Source organism: Camelus ferus, chromosome 1, assembly GCF_009834535.1.
Source record: "Camelus ferus isolate YT-003-E chromosome 1, BCGSAC_Cfer_1.0, whole genome shotgun sequence".
In the NCBI taxonomy this organism is placed as follows: domain Eukaryota; kingdom Metazoa; phylum Chordata; class Mammalia; order Artiodactyla; family Camelidae; genus Camelus; species Camelus ferus.
In genome coordinates, this window is record NC_045696.1 from 119,897,414 (window position 1) to 119,912,233 (window position 14,820).

Genomic DNA, 14,820 nt, shown 5'->3' on the forward strand with positions numbered 1-14,820 from the left:
CACACGTCACCATTGGGATGGAAAGGAGGCCGGGTTCTCATCCAGGTGGGCAAGGCTGCCAAGCGCCAGCGTCTGAAGGGGACCAGGCTAAGTCCCTCAGGCACCAGTCCCCATCCTGGGTAGCCCAGGGCAAGAGCGGACAGTTAGCAATGTGTTTGGGGGAAGGACCTCCAGCCTGTGCCAGCCTTGGTTTCTGGGGTCGTTCCTAAGGGCAGCCCTGGGTGGCGGGGAATGTTTGCTCTTAACCCTCCCAGAGCAGGCGGGGGGAGGACACCCCAGGTGGGACGACCATACCTGCATGTGTGCCACTTGTTAACAATCAGGACTCCTCTACACACGTGAAAGAGGTGAAACCAGGCAGGTTGCCGTGGTCATCAGCCCTGGGTTCTGCACAAACCACTTTTCCCCTCTGAGATCTCTGTTAGCCTCACGACAAGCCTGAGCAGGTGTCTCTCACCTGGCTCCATTTCACAGATGAGAAAATGGAGGCGCAGAGCAATGACATGAGTTCCCCGGTCTCGTGGCCAAGATGAAAACCCAGAGCTGTTACCTTGGAGCCAGCAGGCCACGTCCCCTTTGTGCGTTCAGCTTCTTCCTCCTCCCTCTTTGATCCAGGGGAGGGAGGGGAACAATGTGGACAGATTCCAGCCCATGGGGAGCTGCTGTCTCCTGGAGAGACACCGATGCAGTGACCACACGAAGGAGCGCGGGTGGAGTCATGATGGGGGATGGATTCCAGGAAGGAGAGGGCCTTCGATCAGAGAACGGACTTGATCAGGTCAGGAAAGGCTTTCCGCGATGGTGATGCTTTATCTCAGAGAGGAAGGAGGGAGAGTTAAGCAGGCAGAGGGGCGGGAAGAGGAGTTATGGGCAGAGAGGCGTCTTGAGAAGGGAAACAAAAGGCTTGGTGCTCTGAAGACCAAAAGCACTGGAAAGAAGGCCAGGATAAGCGGGGAAAGCCCACTGGGCAGGGCGGCGGGGGGTTTGTCCTGAGAGCAACGGGAGGCCACAGGGAGAGAAACAGCTCTCGTGCTGAAACTGAAAAGGTCCTACGAGCATGCGGAGGCCTGGAGCCAGATGATTGTGTGAACCCCTGCTCTTTGCTTGAGCCTCTGTCCCTTCACCTGCCTGGTGACGGGAATGGGTTGGATTGGTTCTGATTGTTTTCAGGACAGAGCAAGAGTGACTCTGTAGAAAACAAACTTATGGTTACAGGAGGAGAGAGGGACAGGGAGAGGGGAAAATTAGGGGTGTGGGATTAATAGACACAAACTACTGCACACAAAAGAGAGAAACAACAAGGACTTACTGTAGAGCACAGAGAATTATACCCAAATTTTGTTATAACCTGTGTAATCTGCAAAAAAAAGTAATCTGCAAAAAAAAATAAATAAATAAAAAGCACCCAATCACTATGACGTACACCTGAAACTAACACAATATTGTAAATCAACTGTACTTCAGTTAAAAAAAAAAAAAGTAATGCCTATAGACTTGCATCCATCGCTGTCTCAAATGTCACTTGCCACAAGGTTTTTAGGAGCTTGGGGGTCCCCCTGGGACTGTATCCTCCCCTGGGCACTTGCTCCAAAGTGCAAGTGGTCCCCAACTTAGAGGTAAGTGGGGAAGGAAGTTTGCCAGTGTCATGCTGTTGTAACAGCTTCTGTCTTCCTCTCTGTCAGGGGCAGAAGGGAGACAGTGGAGTGATGGGCCCACCAGGCAAACCTGGGCCTTCTGGTCCACCTGGCCGTCCAGGTCCCCCAGGCCCCCCGGGCCTCCCATCTGCAGGTAAGAGCTACCCCTCTTCACCGGATAGACCGTGTCATCCTTCTGGCCAGCCTCCCAGAGAGGGCACAGGGTGTCAGCAGAGGCCTGCCTTGTGTTTTGAGTTAGAAATGACCCAAAGCATTTCAATATGTTGATAATTTCTCCACGATTTAGCTTCTTCAAATTTTACCCAAGAGAGATCAACACAATTCTGGCTCTGTTTTAGCATTCTGGAGAACAATTAGAGGAGAAGAAAAAGAAAAAGAAATTACACTGGTGATGCCATTTCTACTTTAAATGAAAAATGGCAGGTGCCTATTTCATCAACTAACACCATTTTCTGGAAAAATATTTCATGGCTCCAAGCAATTCTCTTAGATCTAGAAGTAAAGACAATGTTGTAAATTTTTCTGTCTTACAAGGTGTTATGAAAGGGTCCTTACTGATTTGCATTGAATATGGGAAGAAATCTCTAAAAAGAAACAAATGTTTACATTGAAGAGGGCAGAGGAAGGCCGCTGCCTTGCTTCACCTTGTCTCACTGGCTGAGCCCAGGCTCCAGTTTAGTTTGCCAGCTCCAAGTAAGGCCTCTCATGGCACATCGTCTGTATGAACAGCAGCTCCAGGCCCAGGAATACTGTTTCCTGACAGTGCAAGATTCTTTGTCCTCAGTTTTAAAGGGATCCAAATTTTTCTTCTAATTTTACAGTGCACTTTTCCCCACCGTGCTTATGGGAATATATTTACAACCACATCATGGGATGGCCACGAAATGTCATTTTGTTAGATCCTTTAAGCCCAGTTAAAACTGGCCCTGCGACTCCATCCTGCCGGGCTGGCAGGAGAAGTCAGTGTCGGGCATTATTGGGGTTTTCTTCCCTTCTTCAACTGCCACAAAGCAGTGGGGGCCAAAGATCCGGGGAGTTATGGCAGAGAAACATCAGGGGAGGGCCCTCCAGCCTTTGACCCGCCCTGTTCAACTCTGAAATGGCCCGTGGTCGGAGGCCTGTGTGCTCAGACACGTGACCACCTTCCTCCTGGCAGGCTTGGGCAGCAGATCATGTCCAAGGCTGAGAATCCTGGTCCCCAGCGTTCCACTTCCCCAGGAGAGCCCACAGCCGCCCCTTCTGAGATCTCATCTCTTCTCCAGGATTCAGGAGTCCCTGTCCCTCCCCTGTCTGCTGGGACCCCTCCTCTTCTGACCTCAGCCCCTCCCTCCTCACACTCCTCCTACACCGCCCCTCCCTGAGGAGCTTTTCTCTTTTGAGAACAGAAAGCAGAAAGACAGAAGTCTTCAAGTAGTCAGCAAGTCTTAGCAAGGGCAAGAAAGCCGTAAAGTCTTGCCACCTCCTTGAAACTGGGAGAGGAAAAAGTAACGGGAGAACGAGCGTCAGTTACTGTGATGCTAGCCGTCCGGCCGCACCTGTTTCGGTTTGTTAGGGGAGCTGGACGGAGGTGCAGCTCAGGCCCTCTGTCCACGCTCCCTGACCCATGTCCCTGAGTTGACCGGATGATCCAGGGAAGGTTGTTCCTGTGGGTCCTCTGCCTCCTTGTTCTGGTTGCATGACATTCCCCGAGCCCATGACCTCGTGCCGCCTGCGCCAGGGATGGCGAGCATGGCCTGAAGCCTGGGCTTTGCCTGGAAGGGACTCTCTCAGGCTATTTAGGGGCTCACAAAACTGAGGACTAGCCGGGGGTGGGGTGGGGTTGGGAGCAACCTCAGCAAACGAAGACGTCAGTGGTCTCGCTGTGCATATCTGACTTGAGTCCTGGTTCCCTACTGGGGCCTGGAGACCCTCGGCAGCTCACGGAGATGCCCACTGTTCTGTCTTATCGTCTCTGGTTGTTTGCGACCCCGTCCCTGCAGCAGGGTCAGCGTGATCCTACCTTCTCTCCTTGGCCTTCCAGCTCCCTCTCATGCAGCTCGTTTGCCCACCCCCTCCTCCCCAGACCCCAGCCTCACTGCCCTCTGCCCTCCAGGGGACTCTGCTCTCTGGTGAGCACATTCTCACCATCTCTCTCTCACGTGGCCTGAAATAGCTCTCCTGTCATCTTCTGGTCCACGCCACCAAATCCCCTCCTTCTTCCAAAGCCCTCTCTTCAGTAAGGCCTTCCTTATCCCTCACCGGGTGGGTGTCCGGCCCCTGGCCCCAGTCCCACGTGGCGTCTGCTGTGGCCCCTCCCCTGGTGACTGTCTTCTGCAGATATGTTTCCTCTTCCAGGTGGCAGGTCCTTGAGGCACAGTCTTGGCCGAGTCAGCTCTGCCTCCTCATGGCATCTGGCAGGTGGGGTGGGCGGGGCCGGCCCCAGCAGGGGCTCCCACACCTGGGTTACCTTGGCTCTCAGTCTGTCCCCATGGGTCACCGCACAGCAGGCAAGCAGGAAGCGGGCCACCTCTCTGACTGATGTCCCCTCCCTGTGCCTGCCTTTGAGTCCTTCCCTTCTGGGGAACCTCCCAGGATGAGAGGCTGAAGAAAATGGGGCCATAATCCTGCTCTTTGGAAACGTTTTTTGGGGGCTGGGGAGAGAGGGGGTGGGAGGAGTTTAAAAGAGAACTTCCCTTTGCTTGGGACCAGCTGGAGCACCATCAAGGGGTGGGGACAGAACCTTTGAGATCAAAGTCCCAGACTCACTCTCAGGGAACAAAGGATGTGTCTTCCTGCCTCTGAGGTTCTGTACACTACTTCCCAGAGTTCCAGAAGACCTGCCCCAAATCCGTCTTGGATATCCGTGGTCTCTGTGGACCCCGGGTTCCACTCCCCTGGTCTAGTTCAGGCCTCCTCTTATAGATAAGAACTGTGGGCCTCAGAAACTGCACACCCCCCCCAAGGTCACACAGCTTGATTGGCGGCCACTCTTGGTCCTGAGACCTTCCTACATGGTCGTGCAGCCTCTGAGGGGCAGAGTGTAGGACCAGGGGATGTGGAGACTATTCTGTGGTCCTCTGCCTTCCCCAAGACCCCTGCTCAGACCTGCTCCCGCCAGCAGAGATGGGAGGCTCCCTGGGCAAAGATGGAGAGCCAGGTCCTCGGGCTCTCATGGATGGTGGAGAGGCCAGGCCCACCGGACAAGTTCCGAAAGGCCAAGCTGGGGAAGTTTGGGTCAATGCAGGCTGTCAGGAAGCCTCCCAACAGCTGGGAGGACACGCAGAGAAATGGCTGTGGTGGCGGGAAGCAGGCTCCCTGCCACATCCTGCCATCCCGTCTGGAGCCCCCTCTGCATCCGCGTCTGCTGCCTGGTGCTCAGGTGGGATGGTGCTGGGGTGGAGGGGGACTTTTTTGTCACCCAGGTTAACCAAGAAAGAGGGACTGGCGGGGTGGGTGAGGGAACTAGGGCAAAATGTCTGTAGGATGTAATTTGCAACGACCAGATTAGAAATTTGGCTGAGTCCTTCCTGCACCCAGGCCAGGTATAAGTGAATCAGCATGGTACCTGGGGATTGCCAGCTTCCTGCGAGCATCAGTATTCTTGGCCACGTGTCTTTTGAACATCAGAGTGTTAAGTCAAACATAAATTCAAATCTCAGCCTCACCACTAAGTAGCTGGATAACTGGACACACTCCTGAATCTCTCTGAGGCCGTGATTCTGGAGGTGTCATCGGGGCTGCAGAGCCTGCGGGAAGTTTGCTCCCATGCCTTCTCATGCCCTCGGTTGCAGGGCCTTCCCACCTCATCTTCCCCAGGTGCTTGCCTCCCCGCAACATTCCTGGGCTGCTGGAGGCTCTGTCTCTCCAAGCTCCACTGAAAATATCAGAACATGAGATGGGTGCCCCTCCCACAGGATTGCAGTCGTATTTCCTGTTAGAACAAACAGCCCTCACTTGGTATCAGGTGCTGGCAGGCCTCCCTTCCCCTCAGGCTGGCAGCGTTCTGGTCCCGGCCATCTCTGTCCACCAGCTCAGGAGGGCTCGGGGTGCGGGCCCTCGGACTGGGGTCTCCTCCTCCAGCTGCAGCCACTTCCCCGGGGGCCCCGAGGTCATTTTTCCCTGCCCTTGTGGGACCTGCAGACCATGTCCCCAGTGGCTGGCTGCCCTGGATACAGTTCTACAACCTGACACCAATGGCTGGCCAGTCTCCCAGCTCCCCCGCCTTCCCGGGAGGAGGGTGCGTCCTTATTTCCATTTTCAGTCCCCGTGTCCCCTCGCTTCCTGCTGGGAGGCTCTGGCACTTTCCTGCCAGCTGGAGCTCTAGTCTTTCTTTTCCTTCCGGTCAGTCTGCCCTCATTCATTCAGTCATCTGACATGTACGGTGCCTCTGCTGGGTACCCCCTACTGGTGAGTGAGGACAGGCACCCACCTGCCCTGGTGAGGCTGACGTTCTCCTGGGGGAGACCGACCCAGACTGGATAATCTCACAGTGGATACAACCAGAGATGAGTGCTGGGAGGAAAAGTCCATGAGACTGTATCTGATGTGGACGGGAGGGAGCGTGAGGAGGCAGAGAGGCTTCCCTGAAGAAGTGATGCTTGAACCCAGATCAGGAGTGAGTGCGGAGGCACCTGGGAGAGGGGTGGGGACAGCCTGCTGGGGGATTTTGTGCCAAGACCATTTCCCGGGACTGGCGGCTCTCAAACTCGGCGCTCATTGGAACCATTGTGAGAGCTTTGAAAAGCACAATGCCTGGGTGCTATTCTCAGCCATCCTACTGGAATTGGTCTGGAGGGTGGCTGGGGCATCAGGGCCTTGAGAAGTCCAGGTGAGACCTACTCCCCAGCAGGGCTCCCACTTTGCAGGGAGTAAAGTTCCTGATCACATCTTTCCAGGACACTCTCTTAGTATCAGGGAAGAACAAACAGGCCTAGCATTTTCAGACATTCCATTTTCTTCCAGAAGGATTAAAGAAACCCATATTCAGAAATCCCTTTGTAAAGATCCCGTATATAAGAACAAAATCAAATGATTCAGCAAATAATAAACGTTATGAGTCAGCAAATAATAAACGTTATCAGCCAGCAATGGGGTCATCAGCCAGAAGACCCCCTTAATAATGGTCTAAACAAAAAGGGGACTGTTTTTCTCATACAACAAAGAAGTCCAGAGGTGGACAGTGGCTGGCTGGGGTTCAGCCTCTAAGTGTCACTATCAGGGCCCCAGGCCCACGAGGCCCTGGTTTTTTCTGCATGTTGGCTTCTCTTCTCATGTTTGTTACTTCGCGGTTGCAGCATGGCTGCTGTAGCATCAGACATCTTGTCTGTCTTCCAGGCAGGAAGGAGGAATCTCTGTCTCCCATCATCTATGTTTCTCCCCTATGAGGATAGACTTTTCCAGATGTTCCCCCTTCTCCCACCACAGACCTTGCATTAGTGAACACTGTGGCACATAGTCACCTCCAGGGGCATAGTGTTCTGGAGTTCATGCCATCTGTCTGGTCTCGAAAGTATAGAGAGAGGGAAGGGAGAAAGAGGGTCGGGAAAGGTGCTGCCACACCCAGTGTGGTTAAGGAAGCACCACTTCCTCCAGACCTTGGACCGCAAGGTCTCTCCTCCAGGCCTACCGGAGATCCTGTGGACTTCAGACTCCTTTCTGTCGTGAAGGTTGCTGACACCTCCCTGGGCTGTTTGGTTTCCTCTTCCTTTGCTCTAGTAACACGGCCCTCTGTTGCTTCCTAGGACAACTTGTAATGGGACCCAAGGGGGAAAGAGGATTTCCCGGGCCTCCAGGAAGATGTCTTTGTGGAACTCCCACAAATGTGAACAACCGTCCCTATGGGGAGTCGGCGTATGGGCCCAGTTCCCCGCGAGTCCCCGTGGTAAGGCTCTTCTGGGAGGAATCTGGGGAGGTGACCCGTCACCCGATGCCACCCTGCGCTTAGTAAAAGCCTTTTAGTAAAACTTATTTCCCCATTATACCGGACAAACTCATTAGAGGAAATGGGAAAATCAGAAAAAACAAAAGAAGAGAACCAAATTGTCCATTTGGTTGTGGGTTCATTTTGGAGTATTTTCTTGGTCTTTTTGAAGAAACACAAATTACAGAAAATTTCAAATAAACACAAAAGCAGAATTAATAGTCTAATGGACCGCCACATCCTCTTCACCCAAGTTCAACAACGATCAACTCTTGGATTTTTCTGAAGTAAACCCTGGACGTCAGTTTGTCCTTTGCAGGGAGATATGATAATCTGTCTGTCACGTGGCTGTGCTATGGTTCATGAAATCAGTGCGCTGTTGTCACGTATGTGTCAGTGCACCCAAGCTTTCCCCTGATGTAAACAGCACCGTCTGAACGCCTCTGAGCATCAGAATTGTGCTAAGCATCATTTCTACATGTTAAATGACTGGATTAGATGACATCTTTATTTAAGTCTTTATTTAAGTACCAGTTTACACGTTTAAAAGTTTTAAACCTCGGCGGACATTTTTATTTCGGTCTCAGACACCAGGAACTGGATTGGGAGGGTATGGGAGTGGACAGGCGTCACCCATGCAGGAGGGACCCGGGAGTGTGACTCCCGACCCCATCCCCTGAGCACCGGCCCCAGGACGAGACTGTTTCCTCCTCCGACTCCTCCCCCGTCCCCCGTAGATGTGTTTTCTGGAATCCTCACCAGTGTGTTCCCCCGCAGATTTTTGTGGTCAACAACCAGGAGGAGCTTGAGAGGCTGAACACCCGAAACGCCATTGCCTTCCGCAGGGATCAGAGGTCTCTCTACTTCAAGGACAGCGTTGGCTGGCTGCCCATCCAGGTACCTGGGGTGGGGGTGGCACCCAGGACACACCCCGCCCAGCTGAGGGGCACCCAAAGAAGGAGAGGCCGGCAGTGGGCCCGGCTCGGGGGCCTGTGCAGTCTGCTCCTGTGGGAGACTGAGCCCCCTCGCCCCGCTGCTGAGAGCTCTCCGTGGTCCACACACGGAGCCTCCGCTCTGGGCCCAGGCTCCGGACCGCCCCGCCCTGCCTTCCCGCCACCCCCAGAGCTCTGGGCCACGGGACAGGAGTGCCCTTCCCTCCCCAGGAAGCCAAGGGCTTCCCCCGCGCCCCCCCCCCCCCCCCGCCACTGCCTGCATCCAGCGCCTCTGCGCCTCTGTCCCCGGCGCCTGCGCTGCATGGCGCGCCCTCCCTGGCAACTGTTCTGTTTCTCTGGCCAGCTGACGCCTCTCTACCCGGTGGACTACGCCGCGGACCCCCGCGGCTTCTGTGGGGACGGGGTCCTGCAGCCTGGGGAGGAGTGTGATGACGGCAACGCGGACGCGGGTGACGACTGCATCCGTGAGTGGGACCAGGCCGGGATGCCCGCTGCGCTGGTTTGGGGCAGTTCCAGAGCCACAGCTGGGCTGCCGGGGCACCGCCCTCCCCACTCTGGCCAAATGTGGACCTGCCATGCACGCATGGCGATGGGGTCGGTGTCAAGGATCTTGGCCCCAGAGAAACCACCAGGCCCCCCGTCTTCTCTGAATCTTGCAAAACCCACATCCTGATCCACGTTCTTTAGCAAAAGAGAAAAGCGCTGCAGGACTGAGGGCAAACGGGAGGAGCCAGGCACCTGCACGAGGACCCGCTCTCAGCAGACAGCCCTGCGGGGGGAGTGGGCGGCCGGAGCCCCCTCAGGCTCCGGATGCCACAGGCTCGGGCAGGCAGTGTAGTGCTGGAGGGCTGCCTCTTTTCCCCTTTTTCTTTTTAATCAAGTGACAGGAGCAGGAGGTGAGGGGTCAGACAGAGTGTGGCTGCAGGTCTCAAAGCCACCAGCTCAGCTTCACGCCCAGAGCAGAGGCTGCGGTGGGTAAGGTGGTGGAGGCCTTGCTTCCCCCACTGACAGAAAGATGGGTGTGATGCTCCGACAGCCAAGCCCTTAGATCCTGGGCAGTTCCTTAAGCTGACATGCGCGTGGATGGTCTTGGGGGAGTAAGGGCTCAGAGCGCCCTCACTGAGTTATGGTGAAGCCTCTGCTGAGAGGAGCCAGGCTGCACTCAGGCCCGAAACATGCGGGTGCGAAGGCAAGGAGCTCAGGGGAGGGTGAGCGTGCCCAGGGTGGGTGCGGAGTGGGAGGCAGTCTGTCCTCCCATGTAGCTGCACCTCCCATGACAGTCCCCAGGGTGGCAGTTCCAAGCATGCTGGCTCTGCCTGGGGTCCCTCTGGCCCTGGTGCATGAAGGGACTCGTGGGGTCTGAAGCGCTGTGAAAGCCGGGCGGGGTTTGAACTCCAGGCCCCTCCCCTGGTGTAAGAACTGGACCCCGTGCAAGATGGGCTGGCTCTCGGGGGACCCAGGGTCGCCATCTGGAGGCTTCCTGCAGACAAACAGCGGTCAAGGCTACCTGGTGCCGGCCTCTGTCTCCTGATGCTTGACTCGCGGGAACCTGCAGTGGTCCTGCGATGGGAGGCAGCGTCCAGGCCCCAGGCTTGGGACAGGACACTGGGGCTCCGGGGCCAGTGCTCTCAGTCTCTCGGCCAGCAAGTGGCAGGACTGGGCGGGGGGTTGGTCTCCTTCCAGGGATCAGGGCCTGAAGTTTTGTGGAGGTTGGTCCACCAGGGTGCAGGCTCTGGGGGGATCCTTTGGGCCACAAGGTCCTGCCAGGCTGTTCCCCCTGTCCCCCCTCAGGGTGGCCCTTCTGTGTCCCCTCAGGCTGTCGCCGGGCCTACTGTGGAGACGGCCACCGGCACAGGGGCGTGGAGGACTGTGACGGCTCTGACTTCGGCCACCTGACCTGTGAGACCTATCTCCCCGGGTAGGGACCACTTCCATCCTGCATCCTCTTCGTTTGACAAATATCCCTGGGGGCCCCTTATGTACTTTCTAGACACTGAGAGAGGGTGATACGTAACAGAGCTCATGGTCCCTGCTCATGTGGGGTCGGGGAGGCGATGAACACATGACCCTGCAGGCCCCCAGCTCCAGCCTGGGCCCTGGGCCCTGGGCATCAGCAGCACTGTGCTCACCATGGCCCCAGGCGAGCAGCTCCATTCCCAGTGGCTCCCGGGATCATAGGGTCCCTGGGCAGTGGGCCTCAGAGGGGAGCCCAGTGGAGGATGGAGGTATCCGGGCACTTCAAAGAATCGAAATGTGGTCACCCGCAAACTCAGTTTAGGCTGGGCCAGGACCCTTTGCAGCTGCGTGTCCTCCCCCTTGCCGAAGCCAGAGGCTCCTAACAGACACCTGCCAGAGAGCTGGCGGAAGCTCTGAGCAGGTTGGTGCCCCATGAAGACATCTGAGTGTGGACAATCAGACGTGGAGTATAGGCCAGTGCAGCGCAGGGCTCACTGCTGTCTTGGTGTGGTGACTCTCCGAGTCCCTGGGAACCTCAGGGGTGCATGGGGACGCGGGTGCAGTGCATTACACACTGGCTCGGAATTAGCACCCGGGCTCACAGAGGTGTGGGCTGCGTTGTCCAATACGGTAGCCCCTGGTCACATGTTGCTATTTAAATTTCAATAAAGTTAAAAACCCAGTTCTTCAGACGCACTAACCTTATTTCGGGAGCTCCACAGCTACGTGTGGCCAGCGGCCGCCATGCTGGGCGGCACAGAGGCAGTGCAGGGTGTCTGACGGACTTTGCTGGGAACCTCTCTGGCCTGGAGAGGTGGGCGACTCCCTCAGAGACGCTGCGTTCAGAGCACAGTCGCCTGCCAACCCAGTGTTCCCAGGTCCCTCGGCTTGACTTGGCTGCCCCAAGCCCCACACCCCACATGAGAGTGAGAACAGTCTCTGAGGAGCCCTTGGCCCTCAGTGAGGTGGCAGCAGGGGCAGCTGGTTGGTGAGGTTTGACCAAGGTCATGAGAGGTGGCCTTTTAGAATGTGGCTGTGTCCCCAGGCTCCCGCCCACGGCCTGTGTCTGCCTCCCTCAGGTCGTATGGAGACCTGCGGTGCACCCCGTACTGCTATATCGACTCCACGCCCTGCCGCTACTTCACCTGAGGGCCGCCTGGAGGAGGCAGCCCTACCACGGAGCTGGCAGCAGCCCCTCCACCCTTGGCAGACTGACCTCGCCTGTCCTGGTCCAGTTTCCACCACCTTTGAGCGACAGAAACAAGGACAAACTCTTGCTGCTAAGACGTGCTTTTAACTCAGTCCGACTGGAGGAACTTAGGACACTTGCATCCTGTCCTAACCCCAAGTCCCAGGACTCCTCCACGTGCCCAGCCTGGGAACTGCTCCCCGTCGCACCCTCTGGCCCGACAGCCGGCCTGCAGGGCCCTTTCCTCCCGATGCTGTGGACTTGGCTTCGCACTGTTAGACACACACGACTGTTGGAGTTTGCTCTCATCTTGGGGTGTCTGGGGGGCAGGCCTCTCCCCTCCTCTGACCTCTGGGACTGTGAGCATTCTCACCCGGCCCTGGGGACCACAGAGCAGGGACATGGGCCCATTCTTGGGGTGGCCCCCAGCTCTGGGCCTGCCCAGGGACCCCCCAACTGGCCACAGCCCAGCAAGGCCTCCTGTGGATGCGGCCCTCCCAGGAAGAGCCCCCAACTGTGAAAAAGGACTGAGGATGCCGCCCAGCCCGAGCTTTGCCCCGGGGGGTGCTCGCCGTGCGAAAGAAAGCAGGGCAGTGGCCTCCCCATCCCTGGCACCGTCCTGACCTCGCAGCTCTGTGCACTTGGGCCTCTGTCTCATAAGCGGCCCTCTGCCCCTCTCTCAGTCAGGAGATCCGCTGGCAGGCAGGCCGTTGGTGGGTCCCTGGGAAAGTGCCGCCTGGTTTCCCGCCTGGCCCCACGACTGAGCACGAGGTGCGAGCTCTGGGCACTGTCCTGTCTGTCCTGAGCGCCAGTCCCGGCTGCCTGCCAACTCCTGTCGCCCTGGGACCGCCTCCTGTGTCTCCGTGGTGCGTGCCTGTGTGCCAGAGCCCCCGTGTCTACAGGATCGTGAGTCCTGCGTGTCCGTGAACCGCCTTTCACCTCCATCTTTCCTGAGTGGGGCTTAGCTTTGTTTGGGAAAGACATCTTTCCCACAGCAGACCTCAAATGGGACGTGCCTGCTGGTCACCAGGTGGAGGGACACTCCTGGGCTCATGTACAAGGCTGTTAACTGTGCCTAAGTCTCAGGCCGTCGGCGTAGTGATGGTGGTTTGTCGTGGGCAGGATCAGCCCAGGGGTGGTGTCCAGAGGGACCACTGGTCAGCCTGGTTCCCTCAGCCTCTACCGCAATTCCTGGGGTGATGTTACATGGCCCACGTCGTCCCATGTGAAGCCACCGCCTTCATACTGGGACCTCCAGATGGGAAATCAGTAAATAAAGGCCGTGTGCTTCCCTGTGGTGGCTCTCTCTTCCCTAGGGGTGTGGGGCTGGTGTCCCAGAACTGCTGGCTGGAATGAGAGGTCTGAATTCAAGTCTGCTTCACAGACTCTGCAGAGGGTTCTGGAATGTGGGAGCAGTCCTGCTCCCTCAGGGACGAGGGAGGAAACTGAGGTCCAGGGATGTGGAGGGACTTGCCCAAGGTCACAAAGCCCAGTCTTGCAAACCCAGCCCTGCCCCCAGCTTCGTGTTAGAATCTGGTTGAGGACAGAATGGAGCTCCAAAACAGCCCTGAGACTTGGCCAGGAGGGCACTGCTCTGGGCTCCCTCTGGCTGTGACCAGGCCAGGAGGAGGAGGTCTCTGGGGCCAAGGTGACATTTGTACACTCCATGCTCCAGGTACTGGGAAGCCCTAATTCCCCACCCTAGGGGTCCTGCTTCCTGGGCCTACACAGCCCTCTCCCCCGTCTTTCCTCCTGCATGACTCACACATAGCTGTAAGCATGAGGGGTGGCCAGGACAAGTGGTTTGCAAGGGCCGGAGATGGAGCTTGGACACGCAGGCTGGGGTTTCCTGGGACAGACACGCCGGTTACCCATCACTAGATGTGCGTGGAGGGCATGTGTGGGTCAAACTGCTTAAGAATCTCTAAATCTCATTATATAAATGGGCCAACCTACACTCCAGTTTTACTGTTTTACTGGGTTGTCGCCCGCCCCCCCCCCCCCCGGAGTGGAGGGAACCAGTTAAATTTTCAACGAAGCACCTGTCTTCCATTTGTGTGGTCACAGTGAGCTCTCAGCTGGAGGACCCTGACAGTTCACCAAGGAGACTGTTGCCCTGGAGCAGCCCAGTTACCACCGTGGGTGCAGAGGGTCTACAGGTGTGGGGCTGTCTCCCCCATCTTCATGGTAACCATTCTGGGGGGGTGTGGCTCCTATGAGAGGAGTGGGTGAAGGACTCCCCACCTCACCCAAGCCCCACCTCGAGGAAGAGGATGGGAGCTCACACTGCCTTCGCCCGAGGGCTTTCTCTCTGGTGGGGAGGGGCCACCTGAGTTCCGTTCAGCCCCAGGCAGCTGACTGATTTTAGAGTCAGACTAGTCTCCAGGAAACAACCTTACCAAGGAAAGAAACTGGCCATTTCCCTTGTCCCCCACCCCCATCCCACTGCTCCCTTCAGAGAAAGGAGGTGCCCACATCACAATGAGGTTATCCCCCGGGACTTCCTCAAGGGCAGCGATGAATGTTCTGTGCTGTTCCACCCCATGGCCAGCCCCACTCCCCTGGGTGCCCTGGGATGGGAAGGTGACAGCAGTCGTGGTGGTCGTGGGGCTCACCTGGGGAGCTGTGTCCCAGGGGAGGGAGTGGCTCCCAAGCTGTTGGGTTCATCAGAACGACCTGGAGAGCTTGTTACTCTGACTCAGCAGGTCTGGGGTGAGGCCTGAAAATCTGGGTTTCTTGCAGGGTCCCAGGGATGCAGGTGCTGCAGACCAGGGACCAAAGAGCCCACTCTGGGGAGAGGGCTCGACCAAAAGCGATGAGGCCGGAGACACAGGGCAGAGGTGGGGACAGGTGTGGGTGGCTTTTCATACACTTTCATTCAGAGGTGGGGTCTACATCCCTTCCCCTTGAATCTAGGTGAGCTTTTGATCACTCTGACCATTAGAACACTGCGAGGCGATGCCGCACCCTCCAGGGCTGGGTCCTAAGAGGCCGCATGGCTCCTCAAGACACTCGTTCTAGGGAAGGCAGCCACCTTGTGAGAAGACAGGGAGGCCACGTGTGGCCCCACGAGCCTGTGTCCAGCCATCGCACCGCAGGGCCAGACACGTGAGTGCAGCCAGCATGGATAGGTTTCTAGTAAGAAAATAAAACCCACAAGACATGAAG

General features: G+C 56.9%; 1 protein-coding gene across 4 annotated transcripts in view; it reads left to right on the forward strand.

Moving 5' to 3' along the window:
• Positions 1–13,395, forward strand: part of COLQ (collagen like tail subunit of asymmetric acetylcholinesterase) — a 65,664-nt gene extending 52,269 nt beyond the window's left edge. For all 4 annotated transcript variants that reach the window (XM_032489204.1, XM_032489206.1, XM_032489191.1 and 1 more), the window contains 6 exons: positions 1,683–1,788; positions 7,376–7,515; positions 8,332–8,451; positions 8,851–8,971; positions 10,323–10,425; positions 11,543–13,395. In XM_032489204.1, coding sequence (XP_032345095.1) covers positions 1,683–1,788; positions 7,376–7,515; positions 8,332–8,451; positions 8,851–8,971; positions 10,323–10,425; positions 11,543–11,612 — 660 coding nt within the window. In that variant the 3' untranslated portion in view covers positions 11,613–13,395. The remainder of the gene's footprint in view (positions 1–1,682; positions 1,789–7,375; positions 7,516–8,331; positions 8,452–8,850; positions 8,972–10,322; positions 10,426–11,542) is intronic.
• Positions 13,396–14,820: the final 1,425 nt, after the last annotated feature.